Source organism: Mus pahari, chromosome 11, assembly GCF_900095145.1.
Source record: "Mus pahari chromosome 11, PAHARI_EIJ_v1.1, whole genome shotgun sequence".
Lineage (NCBI taxonomy): Eukaryota > Metazoa > Chordata > Mammalia > Rodentia > Muridae > Mus > Mus pahari.
Window position 1 is genome coordinate 751,326 of NC_034600.1, and position 18,189 is coordinate 769,514.

Genomic DNA, 18,189 nt, shown 5'->3' on the forward strand with positions numbered 1-18,189 from the left:
GTTTAAGCAATGCTCAAAATGCAAGCAGACAAAGGCAGAGGTCACAAGCTAATATTTTCTGTTTTGCTCTGTTTATTTTATTATTTTATTTTATTTTATNTTTTAGCNAAATTCCAGAGAGAGGCAGGCAAATCTGAGAGATTTTAATTGTGCAGCACCAAGTCTATGTTGTGATAGCATCTCAGTCCCGATTGGTTTTTATTAAAATCATCTTGCTTCAAGCCACAAAGGAACACAAGAACAAAAGATGAAAGCTCTGTAATGGAAGACACACTTCGGCTCCGCTCAGACACCAGAGATGGATAGTGTTTTGCTCTGTGAGGCTGCCTGTCTGCTAGTAATTTTTTCCTTTTAGTCTTATTCTTCAGCAGTAGAAAAATTCTTCTTGAGGCCGGGGGTAGGATGGGGCGGGCGGGTAGGATGGGGCTGGGAGCTCCTGGGTTCTCATCAGCCCATGCCCAGAAGCAGTGAGCTTCCTAGTCCAGATCAAGAGGGCCCAGGCGCTCGCTCGCAACACCCTGGAATTAGGAGGCAGCACGGACTCTTAGCTGCTCCTATTTACAGAGTTTTAGGAAACCTCGTTAAAATGAAAACCAACAGACTGTTTTGTTTTGTTTTGTTTTTTCCTTTTTCCTGGGAAGTTGCATATTGCAATAGGTTTCTGTGGTGTGGAGCATCTGTAACAGTGGTTACAAGCTCCCTTTCTTCTTGAATCTGTTCTTCAGTCATTGGGTCGACTTCTCAGATAAGCTCCGCCCCCTAGCAGGACCCACCCCACTCAGGAGGGGCGGCCCGGCCGAAAGCACAGCCCAGGCAGATCCTGGCAGTTTGTTTCCTTACAGTTGCTGCTCCCCCTCTTCCTGTGCGGCTCCCATTACCTGAGCTGGCTATATCCCCAGTGGGAGCACTGTTGGGCGTGGGATGGCGAACACCACCCACGTCTACTTTTGCATATGGTCCTCAGCGGTTAGAAGAGAACGACTTGATCACAAGGGTTCATCCTTCAGGCTGTCAACTGTGGCTGACCTCCAGCGACAGCCAGGGCAGGAGGGCTTGCAGACAGGCAACAGAAAACTGAGACCAGACCATACGCCTAAGTATCATCCGATTGCTTAAGTCTCCATGACAGAGATGACTCAGCAGTTAAAGGTGCTTGCCGCTCTTCCAGGGAACCTGAATTCAGTTTCCACCACCCACATCAGGTAGCTCACAGGTGTCACCCACATCAGGTGGCTCACAGGTGTCACTCACATCAGGTGGCTCACAGGTGTCACCCACATCAGGTGGCTCACAGGTGTCACCCACATCAGGAGGCTCACAGGTGTCCATCACTCCATCTCCACGATATCCGATTGGTACACCTCTACCTTTCCATACATGGATTCATTCACTCACACAGAAGTACACACATACATACTACAGTGGGCTTTTGGGTTAGTGTTGTCTTGCTGTGGGCCTCTCCCCAGCTCGGCCAATAGCTTTATGCTTCAAAGGGCCTGGAAGAGGGATGTACCCACCACTCCCGCAGAGTGGGTGCCGTGTTTGAACTTCCTCTGTGCTTCTGAAGGGCCCTTTCTGTTTCTCCCAGAAAGCATTGCTCTGCCTGTGAGGGCTAGCGGCCATAAGCTCCTGAAGCAACAGATCTGCACTGAGCATTCAAGACTGAGATTTCTTTGTCATTAAAATGGGTTTTTTCTTTAATCCCAGCACTTGGGAGGCAGAGGCAGGTGGATTTCTGAGTTCGAGGCCAGCCTGGTCTACAGAGTGAATTCCAGGGCAGCCAGGGCTACACAGAGAAACCCTGTCTCGAAAAACCAAAAAGAAAAAGAAAAAAAAAAAGAAATTTAGATTTATTTGATAAGCATATGCCTACTTTGAGAAAGTGATTGATATTTTCTTTGTGACATTTTCCTTGTTGCTTTTAAGCGTGGGAGGTCCCTCATGGGCTTTCTTTTGTTTTTATTTTCCTACTTCCTCTAGAATTTACTTTTGTCTACAGTGTGATGTGAAGATACAAGGAACTAGCTGATGTTACAGAATTGAATGCTGAATTTTATCAATTTTCCATGGAGTTAGTGTTTCTCACACTCCTGTCTACATCATGTGTTACCTGATCGGGAGACACAACACCTAGGGCAGGTGGTGCAAACACACTAATGAGAGCTGTGATGCAGAGAGAGAAGGCACTGCCTCCCGTGACAGACCAGGAATGGCTGAAGCTAGGACACCCTCAGTGAGGGAAAGTTCCCTGCATATCTGGTAAAACTCTTACAAATCCTGGAACTGCAGTTCTTAAAAACCGCGCTGTCTCTACTGATGGTAGATGCATCAGGTACTACCAGGTGTGAGCTGTCTCCCAAAGTCTTCCTCATTCCTGGATGCTGCATTGCTAGCCATTACCGTCACTGCCAGAAACGCTGGGTTCCTGCACTCTGTAAACATGGTCACTTGTGTTTTTCAGTCTCCTCAACATGCGTGTGCATCCATTCTTTCCACACACTAGTTTGTCTCTGTCCCACAGAGCGAATCATTTTAGTAGCACTATTAGGAAAAAACAAACAAACAAACAAACAAACAAACCAAACCACCCCAGCACAAATGAGACAGCTGGTGATCATTTCCAGTCCCACAGATAAACCAAGTCTGGTTTCATCGCTGAAGGAATTGGGACATCTAGAGCAACAAACCCAAGCCTGATGTGTGAGATGATGGTTAAATACCACCTAACCCGCAGATTACTTGTTCTACTGGGTACCGCATGAGCAGATTGATTAAGGAGAAGTTGAGGAAGAGGCGCAGAGATCTATAGAACATAGTTATATCAACAGGTCCCCTTCCAGAATATCTAAGCTGTGCGTATGTACATCTAGGTATGTATAAATGCATGCTTATGTTATATATGTAGGCATATTACAAATACTCATGGATATCAGTTTCAAAGTTCTATAGCTTTTTGTCTTTCAAGAGGTAGGTTTGCATATAGGCAATTTGACCGCTGGCCAGCAGCTTGATGGATGACTCCTGCTTGGTTGTGTTTTCATACATCCTTTCACTGCTGGGTTTTCAGAGCAGAACAAGGCTGTATTATTAGCCAGATACCACTGCCTCATCCTTCAAACACACCCGTGACTGTCTCTGCTTATTCCTAGACGGGGATTACCTCCCTCTATGACTGTGTTTTTAAGAGGAGACTAGATTATAACCAGAAACTACATCGAGACGACAGAGAACATGCAAAGAACCTGGGGCTCCATATTAATGAGGAGGTAAGATATGATAATGATGTTAACAGACTGTCAAAACTGCGCATGTGAATGTACCCATGCACGCACATATACACACATACAGTGTGAATGAATGTGCACACATACAGACATATTTACATATGTGCATATGCACACACGTATATATTGGTTTCACACATGTATTATGTGTGTTCATGTGCATACATGTGTATATATTGAATGTTTAAATATATATGTGTGTATGTGTGCGTGCCTGTGTACACATTTTCACATCTTTATCTGTATGAAATGCGAGAACATGCAGGTATCTGTGCACATACATACATGTATTTCATATATGTACACAAGCACAGGCTTATATATGTTTACATCTGCATGTATGTACATGTGCTGATGCCTGTATATGTGACCACATGCAAATATTTGACCCTGTGTTCTGTGTGCTTTATGCAGCTTTATTTCTGTGGCTGGCATCTATTTTATTGTGCTGAGAAGTTAAGATGCTCCTGTTCTGTGACTCCATTTTTGCATTTTTTTTTTCTGATTTGTTCTAGGGAATTGGACATCTTAAGGAGAGTAAAATTAGGAGACTCCTTCCAATAGACAGGAGTCCTTACTCGCCCACTGAGCCCTGGCTACAACAGCTTTTCTTTCTTTTTATTTTTTTTTAAAGATTTATTTATTATTATACTGTACACTGTAGCTGTCTTCAGACACACTAAAAGAGGGCATCAGATCTCATTATAGATGGTTGTGAGCCACCATGTGGTTGCTGGGATTTGAACTCAGGACCTTCAGAAGAGCAGTCAGTGCTCTTAACCACTGAGCCATCTCTCCAGCCCCACAACAGCTTTTCTAGGGATGCTGGTCTTTGTTTTCCCCAAGTCTAATCCTCAAGTCCCCACCACAGCTTTGCTTTGATCCCTCCAATGTTTCCAAAGAAGGTGGCACCTCTGTCAGGGTCCTATCAGGTAGACAGGTGTTGGGGGTGCTTTTTATCCTGGACTAAACTAGGCCCATCCTCGTCTGTGTCAGACGTTTCTGTCTTTTGACTTATCCTCAGTCCACACTGAGAATGGCAGTCTTTTTAAAGGTGGGGTTGGGGGGCTGAGTATGCAGAGCCTATTAGACAAGGCATCACATGGAGATGATAACACAAAAGCTCGTTGCGGGGGGTTTCTATTGAGCCACTGGCTTTCCCCCCTGTGACTGTAATTAAGATCTCCAAGGCTAGAGATTTGGTACAGTGGCTGAGTGCTGGTTTTGCTTGTGAGTGAGGCGGCTAGCTCCCGCCCTCTTGCCACGCTCAGCACTCTTGAGTTGGAGTTAAGTGTAAAAGGCACATGGTATCTCTAATTTCATGGTCATGGGATCTTAAAATTTGCTTATGTCGGTGCATTCTGCATCGGCATTGAAATTCTTGCTTTCTGATGAGAAGAAGGTGGCTCTGATGACACACTGCTTGATGCTCTCCACTCTCCTCTGGAGGGAACATAAAGGGACTCGGGAGCAAGCCCTGTCCTTGTAGAGCTGACACTGACAAAGAGAGAAGAGTGAGAGGCAGAAGACAAAGGAACAACCTGGTTTCATGTGATGGATAACATGCACAGAGGGCTCCTTGAAGCACAGAGGTGGTAGTGAAAGGGCTGACGAGGTTCTGGGGAGAAGGGTCAGGAAAGACTTCCGGTGCCATCCAGGGACTTGAGTGATTGGGGCTCTGTCGGTGAAATGGACAAGCAGGATGAGTCTGTTAACATGAGCAAACTCTTAAAGCTCCAGGTTGTTGTTCTATATGCGGGGATAAAGAGGCTGGCAGAGGGCAGGGGAGGGGAAGGAAAGAGGAGGGACAGGACCTGAAGTCCGACCACTAGTGGTGTCTGGCTCAGCGTCTTACGTCTACTCCAGATAGCAGGGTAGTAGAGGGTCGTGTGCAGAGGGACTGGAGTCTTTCTGGCTTTGCAAACACAGGTATCATTGAGATGCTGCCTGGGTGAGACATCTGATGGACCGGCCACTGTACTGATGCATTGTGGGTAGAAAAGTTTCTGTGCTCACAATGGTGTCTGCGAATTTCATCTTCCCAGGAACAAGAAAGGATTGTGCCAGTGCTGATGTCCTCTGTCTATGGGAAACGCATCAATCAGCCCATTGAGCCCCTAAACAGAGACTATGGCCATGTGAACCACGTGAAGACCGACTTCTACAGGAAGAACGAGATCCCCAGCATCATGGGGACCGGCTTTGGGCACATCACTCCAGCCTGAAGAAGTCCTGTGGTTTATAGGGCACTCTGAGGTACCCTATCAGCAAGTGATGTAGTATACAAACCATTTTCCTGTTCACGTCACCTATAGCTAGCTGTAAGGATGTTCTTTGACCGCAGGAGGATAAGCGCGCATATATCTAAGGTGGTCCTGGGTCAGAAACTGGACAAGCACTTTTCCTTATGTTGAAAGCTTTAGCATAAGGGTTTTCACTGGACTTATTTAAAACAACACTGACTGATTCATTCTGAGACCCAGAATAAAAGAAAAGCTTGCCTCCTGTTGGTAGCAGCTGTGTTTGTTTTGTGTGCTGGCTCTCCACTTTGCAAGGATTCGTTGGGTAACGGGTCACAGGTGAAACGTGCTGGCCCTCCCTGCCCACGATGCAAACAACCCCTTTTCTGTGTCTCCGAGAGGAACAAAAACGGCCCTCGACATGACTCTAGACAGGACATTTTGTTTTCTTGAGGTCACAGATAAACTGAATTTTGAACAATGGAGCATAAAAGCCCCCTGTACATCCATACTGCCCCCCTCCAGGGAGAATCTGTTACAGGCACAGGGCACAGGCTGGACTCTGGGAAAAGTCTGCCTGTTGTGTTGTCTTTCTGTGATCTGATGTTGTGTCATCTTTAGGTGAAATTTCCAACTTTGACAAGTTTTCATGCTAATCATAATACTACCAGAGGACAGCCATGCTCAGGGTTCACAGTCCCGAGCACTGGAACTTTTCTTACCCCCGTTATTCTTCACACTGAGATTTGAACCCAGGACCTTGTACCTGTTCCCCTGAGATCCATCTCCAGCCCATGGCTTTCACTTTGGACAGTAGTTTCCTCTTCTGGAAGCAGCTGATTTTAACCTAGGTTGGAAGTATTTATTTTGCAAGAGAATCTGACATACGCTCAAACACTAAGGTATATTTTTAATGAATGTATCTTTTGGAAGAAAGATTGAATTTCCCAGAGCTGAGCAGTTAATGGGCAGGTGAAGTAATTAATTTTGGTGCTCAACCACTGGTTTTATTGTTTTGAATCTGCAAGATGGTTTCATGGTCCTGAATTGCTGGCCATTTCAAGGATGAGTAATTCCTAAATACTTATATTCTGAATTTTTCAGTGTTTTTGCTCCCCCCCAAATAAATCGTAGTATATGTGAGTTGCTCTTGGGCACATTAAACTATACTTGTAATAATATAGTAGAGAAAATTAAATGTATTTCTATTGGCTCTCCTCTCCAATTAATGAATACCAGGTGAGATCACCCGAGGTCTCACTGACAGCACACTCCAGCCAGTTGCAAACAGTGACATTAAAGCATGGGAGTTAGGGAACTGGACCAATGGCTTTTAGGAGAGAATTCCTGTGATGTTAAAAGGTGAGGGGCGCTTGTGAAGGAACTTCTCCACAACTCCTCTGATTTTCACGTTTCTAATGATTATTTTTATCAAGGTCAAGGAACTTGGATCGGGAGTGGCCGCTTGTGATTTGATGAAACAGGCAGTTTCCTTACCTTCTTAGCATTGCCCCGGCCACACAGCAGCCACTAGACTAGGAACAACAGGCTAGATGTCTCCGCGCCTGACTCCTCATTTATAAACTGAAGGGGAGGGAGTCTGAGATTTGGGAAGGTGATCTGAATCACTAGGGGATTTTTAAAATGTAACACACAGAAGAAAGTCCCTTTGGGAATCTGTCAATGCGCTCTAGGCCAGCTTTATTCCTTAGGGGGTCAGGTCGGGATTGAGAATATGTTGGCTGAGACACCCAGAGAGGCTGGTGTGAGCCTAGAGCTGTAAAAGGTACATGCAGACAAGGACAGTAGCTGCTGTCAAATTTTACTAATGCTTCCAACAGGTAATTTAGCTCTGGCTTCTATCCTTCCAAGTTCTTTTATGCACAATGGTAGTCCACGGTCTTTCTACGGGGGACTGAGAAAACTTGACAAATTGTTCAAGTGGGTATTTACTGGGGCATGGTAGCCTAGAAGCACCTGGGGTATGAGATGCCGAGGAGAGCCACAGCGGACACCTCTGTTGATGGCTGAATCCACTGGAACCTTCAGCATGCTAGAATTTGGTCAGAGGGAAGAGAAATGTCATAACACCGCCTCTCTCCCTTCAGTTGCCATTCAGAGATTTAACCTTATTACAGGATCCCCAAAACGCCTGATTGAGGCAGGAAATTGGAAAGGCCATGCTGTATTCACACTTGAGTGGTGAAGGACAGTCCTGAGTTGAAGTCTTAGCGAGACAGTAGTGTGTGTGCCGTGTACGCTGGCGGGAGCATGCTGTCTGCTACCAAGCTCCCAGCCATTAGCTCATTTAATCACAACCGGATCCCACGAGCTTGCACAGAGGAGAATACTCCTAAAAGGAATTAAGAGGCATGTTCCAAGACCTGTAGCTAGTAAAACTCAGAGCCAGGAGTGAGACCGGAAGCTTGTGCTTCACGTCTGGGTGGACACTAATCAACTGTTTCCTAGTAACCTATCTGGAGCCTCTGCCTCCTACAGATTGCTGCCCTGAACCAAAAAGGGAAACCAGCCTGTTATTTACCTTCTTTTTGCTTCTCTTAAACTATTTTTAAAAGCGGCAGTATTGCTCTACTTTTTATCATTTGGCAAAGTATAATTTCTTTATATTAGTAAACAGGAGAAAAAAAAAAAAAGAAGCCAAACTCAAGCAACTTTAGAGTTGGATTTGCAGCACAGACACCGGCTCCGCATCTTCTTAAGCCTCCTCAGCCACTACAGGCAGCCTGCAAGCTCAACAGTCCAGGCCACAGTGGCTACTGTGGCACCTGATTTCCATGTCTGGTTCCAGGTACATCGGTTGCATCTGCAAGCTCTGTCTAGGCAATGCCCACAAAAGGTCTCAGTAGGCAGAAAGGGTTCTGAGGTTCCAGCTGGCTTTTTATTGTTTAAATGGTTCTCGAAAGATAGCAAAATTAAAACCAGGCCATCAGCTACACTGAGCACAGGCTCTCTCCTCCCATGAAACCACCACACCATAATTTACTGCACCGTAGACTTTGTCACTATCTCCATTATTATCCAAGAGTCTATCTCAGTCCCAGCTTCTAGGCTGTCTCTGAGAAGGGAGATGGAGAAAACATTTTCATTCTGGACTAAACCACAGGAGGGGAAAAAAATAAAGAGGAAAAAAAAAGGGGAAAAGAAAAGATTTGGGCACTAGACACCAAAGTACGTAAAACTTTTAATGAATTAACCTTACAAAAGACAAATGGCATCAAAACATCAGACGAGTTTGGTACAAAACCGGGTCCTAGGCTGTGAGGACTAACTCTGGTGACAGATGGCAACGTGCTGCTGGCACAAGACAACACAGCAAGGTGACAAAAGCCGCGGGCCGGAGTCTCGGCTGAGGCCCACGGATGACCACTGGCAATGAGACACACGGGTGGGTGAGCACAGACTCCGTGTTGAGTGACGGGATCAGCTTATTCACAAATACTGTGTGTTTGAGTATCAGACTAGGGATGCAGTTACGAGCTACCGTATTTTCCAGAGAAGAACATGCACCAGAAGATAATATACACCCCCCAGTTTTATTGCCTTAAGAATGTGTATTCACTTCGCCTCTTCCTCCATCTCTTCTGTCAATGCTCTCCGTCCAGGGCATGGTTCCTTCTCCTTCTGCTCAGGAGCAAGCACAGTGCAAGTGGCAGGACAATCGGGGCACACGCAGACACCAAACAGTATGCCACCGGGTCACAGGAACTAGTCTGCAAGGGCTCCAGAGGGTGGGACAGAGCACGCACGAACATCAAGACGAAGGGGGAGGGCTGCAGTCAGAAAGTGCGTGGTACCTTCCTGTAAGCACACTCTTCGTGTCAGGAAGAGACAGCTTCTCAGGAAGCCAAGTTGCTCTGAGAAAGGGACCTTGACATCTCGGTGTTTACAAAGTACGTCTTCAGGTCCCCTTTCCCCTTCACGTTGATGATACCTCGACACGTACACGTGTAGCCAAGCGTCTGCAGGATGAGGCTTGTCTCCTCAGTCACCTACAGGCCACAGAAACACAAAAGGATTACTTCCCAAGTCAATATAACCCACTTCAAACAGGGTCAAAAAGTCTTCCTGTTTCTGCTTCAAGAATTCCATTCCTATACAGATGATGTGGTACATTTACACAATGGAGTACTACTCAGCTACTAAAAACCAATGAATTCATAAAATTCTTAGGCAAATGGATAGAATTAGAAAATATCATCCTGAGTGAGGTAACCCAGTCACAAAAGAACACATAAGGTATGTGCTCACTGATAAGTGGATGTTAGCCCAAAAGCTCGGAATACCCCAGTTACAATTCACAGACCACATGAAGCTCAAGAAGAAGGAAGATCAAAGTGTGGATGCTCCAGTCCTTCTTAGAAGGGGGATCAAAATACTCAAGGGAGGAAATATAGAGACAAAGTGTGGAGCAGAGACTGAAGGAAAGGACATCCAGAGACTGTCCCACCTGAGGATCCATCTCATATACAGCCACCAAAACCAGTCATTAAAGTGAGTGCCAAGAAGTGCTTGCTGACAGGAGCCTGATATAGTTGTCTCCTGAGAGGCTCTGTCAGAGCCTGACAAATACAGAGGTGGATGCTCACAGCCATCCACTGGACTGAGCACGGTGTCCCCAATGGAGGAGTTAGAGAAAGGACTGAAGGAGCTGAAGGGAACCCATAGGAGGAACAACATCAACCAACCAGACCCCCAGAGATTCCAGGGACTAAACCACCAGCCAAAGAGCACACATGGAGGGACCCATGGCTCCAGATGCATGTGTAGCAGAGGATGGCCTTGTCAGTCATCAGTGGGAGGAGAGACCCTTGGTCCTGGGAAGACTTGATGCCTCAGTGTAGGGGAATGCTAGGGTGGGAAGACGGGAGTGGGTGAGTGGGTGGGGGAGCACCCTCATAGAAGCAGGGGAGGGGGTATGGGATGGGGGTTTCTGGAGGGGAAACTGGAAAAGGGGATAACATTTCAAATGTAAATAAATAAAATATCCAATAAAAAAATAGAAAAAATTCCATTTCTGGGAAATTAATAGAAAAAGAAATGTACCAGAGAATATTAGCATCAATCATGCTAAATTTACTGCTGGTATGAAAAAAAAAAAAAAGAACCTGAAAAGAGCGAAAACTGCCAAGTAATGTTCAAGATTAAGACACCTATGGCTCATGGGGGAGGGATAACTAACCTTGGAAAACCTTATGGAGACACGCTATTGTAGAAACTTCCTAAAGTGTATACAGAGTTTAAATGAGTTATCCTATAATGTGGGGATGGGGGTGGGGCGGCGGCAATACCTCTCTTGGACACCATAGGCTATCAAGGAGAAGCCTGGTGTCAGGTATGGTTACCTCCTTTTGAGTTGGTGGCCAGTTGAGTCCTGTAGAAAAACATTACAGGCTACTGCCACTGTTCTTGGTTACCTCACAGAACCCGATGGTGACACCCTGTTATTGAAGACACCATACACTTGAGTCACAGGGCATGGGGGAAACTTGGTGCACACCCGGAAGCTTCGTCCCTTCTGATTAGCGTTCACCATACTGGACGATTCTAGGCCTGATACCAGTGAAGAAAACAGCCATCCATCTTACTTCCTGATGAACCTGTGAGCAGCAATGACTGGCCTAGCAAGATTCTCCTACAAGTACATAAACCACAAGAACGAATCCCCACATGGGAACACTAAACTGAGTCAAATACCTGTGGCTGGAAAGGTCATAGCTCTATGGGACACGTTAATACCACCAGTCTGCTGAATGGATGTGGTATAAATTACTCCCTAAGCTCTTATGAGTCTACCTATGAATTAATGGATCTCTCAATGTTAATCAGAAAAGCTTCTTTTTCACTCAGTGACAATTAACAGAGACTGGAAACTGGCCAGCATGCAGAGAGTAAGAGATCGTGAACTGCTCAGCTCTCTATAGTACCTCTGTATCACACCTTCCCCCCCCCCCCCCCCCCCCCCCCCCCCCGTCCCGAGGCTGAGGGATCCTCACAGAAGAGTGGATGGAAAGAAGGTGCTGGCCAGGGGCAGTGGCTCAGCAGAGTGAAAGCGTTCTCTGGACACAAGAGGGCAGCTTCATATAAGAGTGTGACTGTGCTGTGTCTGCATGTACAGTATCTGCGTAGGGAAGCCACACAGCGTTCAGAATGGAAGAGGGAACTAGGGTGTTCATCCCTAGCTGAGGAGCTGTTGGCAACTGACGGCTGCTAGGGGAAGGAGAGTCAATTTCCTTCAGGTATACGGCTCCTGAGAGGCTGTCTGACCACCAGTGGAATGGTCTTATACTCATGCATGTACTAGCGGCACGAGGTGGACTCTGTGGGTTTTAAAAAAGAAGGGAATGTGAAGCTGGAAGAGAATGGTGTATGAAATTTTCAATCATAAAAAGATGGCACTTTTGTCACACTTGGAGGGAGAGCAGGTTGCATCCTAGGAGAAAGAATGCCTGCCCTGTGCTCACACCAGTTTCTGAGTCACGACAGGCAGCAGCCTGAAAACCTTCTCAGTCTCCACAGAGATCTGCCCTAGTTCCTCCTCAGGCAGTCTGTGGAGATGCTCCACCTGTCTGAGATGCTCCACCTGAGATGATTCACCTGTTTGTGATGCTCCCCCTGTCTGAGATGCTTCACCTGTCTGAGATACTCCCCCTGTCTGAGATGCTCCCCCTGTCTGAGATGCTCCACCTGTCTGAGATGCTTCACCTGTCTGAGATGCTCCATTTGTCTGAGATGCTCCATTTGAGATGTTCCACCTGTCTGTGATGCTCCCCCTATCTGAGATGCTCCATCTGTTTGAGATTCTCTACCTGTCTGAGATGCTTCACCTGTCTGAGACGCTCCACTTGTCTGAGATGCTACACCTGAGATGCTTCACCTGTGATGCTCCCCCTGTCTGAGATGCTCCACCTGTCTGAGATGCTCCACCTGTCTGAGATGTACTGGGACACATGGAGTGTTAGTACAGAAATCCTGAAGAGTCACACAGGACACTGACATGTTGCACAGTGACTGATAACACATATACTTATGTACATAATTAAAAATAAAAATGAATTAAGAGACAGACTCTATACTTTTTGTTGTATGGTATTTCTTATTTCAAATATTTGGATGGCCAACGGTCTTCCACATTCCCTTCTATGCCATACCATGTCATTCATTTTCTTCCAAAATCTACAAGAGACTGCCGTCGTCCTCTGTGGGCTACTGTTGGGCCATGCCCACACCTAGCTCCTGTCTTTCCCCTTAGTGATTTCATACTATCTTTCTTCATTGCTTCTGTCCTGTGGGCACTGCCCATACTCACCAAAGACAAATATTCAAAAAGGGGATAAAGAAAAGAAAAACTAAAAGGTTCGGAGCAAAGCAGGCAGGCTGGCATCCTTGTGCTCTCTGCCAGTGGTTGCAAGCCCCTGCTCAGAGAACCTTCTGGGAAGGAAACGCCTATGGCCTCATCAAGGACTGACAATCCCTCCCACCTCCTTTTGGGTGGCTTTGGATGCCAGGTCTCCACGTAAGGCTAGAGTTGGAATTTAAAACAAGTTCCTTTGTATATCACAATTTGAGTGACATTTATATTTCTAGCTTTGCTTGGGAAAGAGAGCACAGGTCCAACGCTTCTACAGACCAAAGGTACTGTAACATTCCCAACCCTCCACTGAAGAGGTTACCTTAAAATCATTTAGGAACCAGACTAGAGATCAGAACCCCCAAGCACTTCGGTATAGCTGGTCTTAGCCAAGACAGAACCAAGGGCACTTCTAGCATATGGTCAAATACATGAACACACAGTTAAGCCCTCTGTCTCTAAGTGCCTACTTCATGCCTATCTTCTGTCATCCCCCAGTCTCTAATTGCCATCAGAGAGTTCAGGTAATGACTAGAGATTATTATTCCCGATGAATGGGATCGCTGGGTGTGGCTGTTGGGATATCCCCTCCAGTGGGCCTATCTAAGAGACCTTGAATATACAACAGCTGTGGCATTTGTCTAACAGCTAGGATAGGTAGAGAAGATGTTGCTGACCAGTGCCAAGGTAGCGATGTGAGGGAGATGCTTCCCAGTGTTCAAAAGCAACCTTGTATCATCTTCCCTTTCTGGTCTGTGAGCTCGCTTTTCATCATGGTTCAAACCATGCCCTGTTTTATGATGCTGTCATAATTGTGACCACACAGCTGTGATAACCATAGCACACCTCGAGTCTCTAATGCAGCGCTGTTCCACAGCGTGAGGGCACTGGGTGATTGATGTGCTCCCTGCTCTAGGCACAGCACATAGCTCAGCACGTGAGTGGAACTAGGAATTAAATGAGCCAAGATACCAACTCTAGGGGACACAGCTGACTTGTGGGTAGCTTCCTGCCCATCTTTTGTACTCTCTGTCTTGACTGGTGGATCACGGCTCAACTACAGAACTGGAAGAATTCCATCACACTTCCTATAACAGATTTTTTTTTCTCATTATCTTTAGAGCAATTTCTACTCTTTCCCCGAACCCCAGAATGTGATTAGTGTGTTTTTAATTAGAGTTACTGTAGCCATGGGTGACATTGATTAAATGAGCAGTGGGAACATTAACATGAAATGATTTTATTTTTTCAGTTGTTGCTTTAATTTGTCAGATATTGTCTTTCTTTCCCTCAGGTGGACTGTAGAGATTTGGGGTCATTTAGAGCTCGTGAGATATCTTGCTAGGATGATTTTATTCTGTTCTTTCTGTCAGTCTTACTTTCATTTCTCCCACTTCCCAGTCTTCATCCTTCCTCCACTTTCCCTTCCAGGAAGTCAGGGCTACCTGAGCTTTGAGCTGCAGACCTCCCCTGCAGAGTCTTTATATATGTGATGGGGTCAGCAGAGGGAATAGTTCATAAGGTGTCTCCTGGGCTCTCAGTACAGGTAGGTACCTTCCCTCTAGGACATTCACGGCTATGGGTCACCATCCTGCCTTGCAGGTCACCTCTGGTCACAGGATTTATATTTTGAAGGCCCACACCTTCTCATCATTAGAGTCTGGATGGTGTCATTCCTAAAAGTTAATGCAAAAACTATGATTTTTCTCGATAGAAGGGTTTAAATAGACTCTAAGTTTTCCTATTTAATTTTTTGTTGTAATGTATTATTTATCATCATCATCACCATCATCATCATCATATAATCACTATTATAATCAAGGACAGTTCCCAAGAGAACCAAGGGTGGCTGAGAAGAGACTGTGTTACCTGTATTTTGTCCAGGACCCCGGTACTGTCCATCCTGCTGGCAACGTTGACAGTGTTGCCCCAGATGTCATATTGTGGCTTCTGAGCTCCTATGACGCCGGCTATTACAGGTCCATGGTTGATACCTGCAACATGTCAGAACCTGGTTAGCAAGATTGGAATTGTAGTAACTCTTTTAAGTCAGAAAGTTTTCAAATCATGCATGAAGCATCGATATTAAACAAATCTCAACCAAATCCATGAGCTACAAGACTCCAGAGTCCAGAGCAACTCCGCTACAGTGCCTGTCAGTGTTTCTTTTAGAGCTGAGCCCCTGTTTGTAGTGCCGTTGACCCTCCTGTGGTGTAAGACCTTCGTGCTTTGAAACACTCAGTGTTGCGTCAAATTGTTTTGTTGATGTTGATAAGGAATTTCAGGTGAAAAGTCACTTCCAGGGTTCACCAAAATTACGTGACTTTCATTTTCCTTTGTGGTGCAGCTCAGACTGACTTTGAATTTCAAATCTTCCTGTTAAGTGCTGATATTAGAGGTGTGAGCTATCATACCAAATATAGTTAATGTTTATTTCCAAACACTCACGTCTTAATTCTGTACCCTGACTCGATGAACTCAGAGTGCCTTAACTTCCCTTTTGCCCACACGACAAGCATAGAGGCCACCACAGCCACGCTAATGCAGCACCTCCGCCTTCCATGAACTACCTACCCTTCATGCCTCCCACACATAAACTCTCCTCCAACAGTCCTGACAACTCTAGGAGGTGGGTCAGGCCACAGTGACTACCATTTTGTGGATAGGGAAACTGAGGCAAGTGCCATCAAAGAGGCAGAAGGTAGAGTACAAGCCAGGAGTGGAGTGGCTTCTGGGTCCTCAACAACACATCTCTCGTCTCTACCTGTGCATGTGGACTTTACCCACATGGGCTTGCTGCTTCTTAATGTTCTGGATGGGGATGTATTTTGCTGCCCTGCTTTTCAGTGGATTCCCTTGAATTTCTAGAGAGAACTTTTTTTTTTTTTTTTTTTCACTCAGGTCTGCACTAAAATCCCAAACTACTAACACGTGTGAAAAAAAGAGCCCAGTAGAGCTTAAATTTGGGGATTAAAAAACAAAACCACTGGAAGTTCACATATATGACACACTGGGGTTTAGAAGCAGTGAGGGGACTTTGTGAGCTTTGAGACTGTAGGGAGTGGGTCTGGTTGAGGTCGCCCTGTGCGAGGAAGAGACACACTTGGCCAATCGTCAGGCATCTTGGTTCTGTTGGATCTGGGCCCTCCGGTTCTCCAGCGAAGACCAGCGCTCTCAGGCTGGCTTGGCTGGCCCAGTTCTGGCTGAGGCACAAAGGATTTGTGAGCGTCTTGGAGGACCCAGGCTTTAAGTATTATTTCCCTAGATGAATACAGCATCCTGGGCCACCACTATCCATAAAGGTGACCTCTGCTGAGGTCTCTTTTTGCTCAGATGAAATTGTGAAGCCTGGTGATTGCTCGATTGGGGTAAAGGTGTGTGTTGCCCAGCGTTGGGGCATAAAGACAGCACCTAGTATCAGAAAGAAGCCAATGGGTCAAGAGTCAGACGGCGTCTCTAACTGACAGGGGACCTGGAACTGTCTCAGTCCACTGCAAAGTCTACGTTGATTTCTTTCCTGGACAGCTCAGTTCAAGCACACAGACCCCTTAAGTGTTTTGGGGTGGAGTGGAGGAAGGTCATTGGAATAGGTACTGTGATTCTCTGGTTACTCTTTTACATTTTCTCCTGCATCTACGCTCTCACCTTGAAGCATTACCACAACAGTATTACCAGGACATTCCTGAGAGATATAGATTCTGACTGCAGACCTGCCCAGTGATGGATTTTAGAGAGATTATTTTTTTAACTATGGGAAGCTAGGCTCAGAAACAAAAATCCAAATACTACCCCATAAATCCTTCAGGTGGGAGAGGTGACAAATACCCCCCTCTCTGCATTTTGTGGTATATTCAGCAAAATCTAACTTCAGCTGTAGACATCTGGCTCTGTCCCAAGGGTTCGAGCACACAGGGGTCAGGCCAAGATGCTGGTCTGGGATTCTATCCCCTCACCCGCCAGCATTTCTTCTGGCTGTTTGTAGATTTCTACTTGGGCTGCATCTCTTGGGGATAGGTGGGGCCTGGCTGGCAACAGGCTATCTCTACTTGGTACACAATGAGTGTGCATGGCTTATGTCTCTGATTCTACAGCCTGGCATGCAGAAGAGGTTACATCTAGGGTGAATCTTGCTCTTGATGGAGCCACTGCTTTTTGTGCTCATTTTACTCCACGTTACCAATGTGAACTGCCTCTTGATAGTGTTCTGTGCTGGAGTCAGGCAAGGAGCACCTCTTAGGGGAGCCCGAAGGCTTGGGGGAAGGCAGGACTCAAAGGCAAACAAAACATCAGGTTAACAGACTGCAAGACTGATGTGCAGGGTGACTGGAGAGATGTAAGTTACTAAATAATTGGAAGAAAGCAGCCGCTCAATACCCACGGAGGGAGGGCCTTTAGTATTTTCCCCAAGACTAATCAGCAGCAACTGATCTCGAACCACGTCACTCATCGCCTGGGTCCACACTGGTTCACTGCATGCTTCCTAACTTCATCAGTGGAAGAAAGAAGGCCTGTGTGGTTGGGAGATACAACTGTGCAGGGTCTCTGCTCATCCAGCAGAGATACTTGACTGCAAAGCACAGGCCAGGATGGCGTTGCTTCTCCACTCCAGCGAGCAACTTTAGAAAGCACCGAGGTCCTGCCTGACTAACCCCCTTAGTGCAGCCTGCGGCTCTGTGGTCTAATGCTCTTTCTGCAGAGCCCAGTCTTTGCTCTGTGTGTTCCTGAGCATCCGTTTCCCTGCACAGCATCCTCTCTTTCTGGTCATTTTGCTCCCTGATCTTTGTTGGCCTTGCTTTTTTTTTAAATTTTTTATTGTGACCCTGAAGTTATGATTTGTGGATTTCACTAACTCTGCAGCAGGCCACTGCTTACTGTTACCCAAGCTTCATGTATGTTTGGAAACCACGCAATGTATGGAAACATAAATGCTTGGAAACGGTATCGGGTCACACAGGAAGCTCAGCGTTCAGGTGGTGATGTTAAGGTGATTGGGTCTTCAGAAGGATGAACTTATTAATTATGTTATTATGAGGTGATTACGTTGCTGTGAGCATTAGCTCAACTCTCGTGGATGCAGACTGATGCAAAGAGTTAAGTTTAACCTGCCAGCCCCTCCGGCCTTCCAATTTTCCATGTGATCCCTCTCATGTATACAACTGTCATGATGTCAAACCCCATGCTGTGATGTAACCATGAGGCCTGCATCATAAGCCAAATGGTTCATTAGCACCTGATCTTGCACCATCAGCCTCAGAAACTATGAGCTGCACCAACCTTTTTTTTTTTTTTTTTTTTT

At 46.0% G+C, this 18,189-nt stretch overlaps 2 protein-coding genes across 2 annotated transcripts in view; one reads left to right on the plus strand and one right to left on the minus strand.

Annotated features, from left to right (window-relative positions):
* The window catches only part of C11H5orf49 (chromosome 11 C5orf49 homolog), a 17,294-nt gene extending 11,505 nt beyond the window's left edge, over positions 1–5,789 (plus strand). The window contains exons 2-3 of the mRNA XM_021208791.2: positions 3,150–3,266; positions 5,330–5,789. Coding sequence (XP_021064450.1) covers positions 3,150–3,266; positions 5,330–5,509 — 297 coding nt within the window. The 3' untranslated portion in view covers positions 5,510–5,789. The remainder of the gene's footprint in view (positions 1–3,149; positions 3,267–5,329) is intronic.
* A 2,919-nt stretch (positions 5,790–8,708) lies between these two features.
* Adcy2 (adenylate cyclase 2) overlaps positions 8,709–18,189 on the minus strand; it is a 384,313-nt gene continuing 374,832 nt past the window's right edge. The window contains exons 24-25 of the mRNA XM_021208196.1: positions 14,763–14,887; positions 8,709–9,534 (exon numbers count right to left, since the gene is read on the minus strand). Of these exons, the coding sequence (XP_021063855.1) occupies positions 9,382–9,534; positions 14,763–14,887 (278 nt within the window). The 3' untranslated portion in view covers positions 8,709–9,381. The remainder of the gene's footprint in view (positions 9,535–14,762; positions 14,888–18,189) is intronic.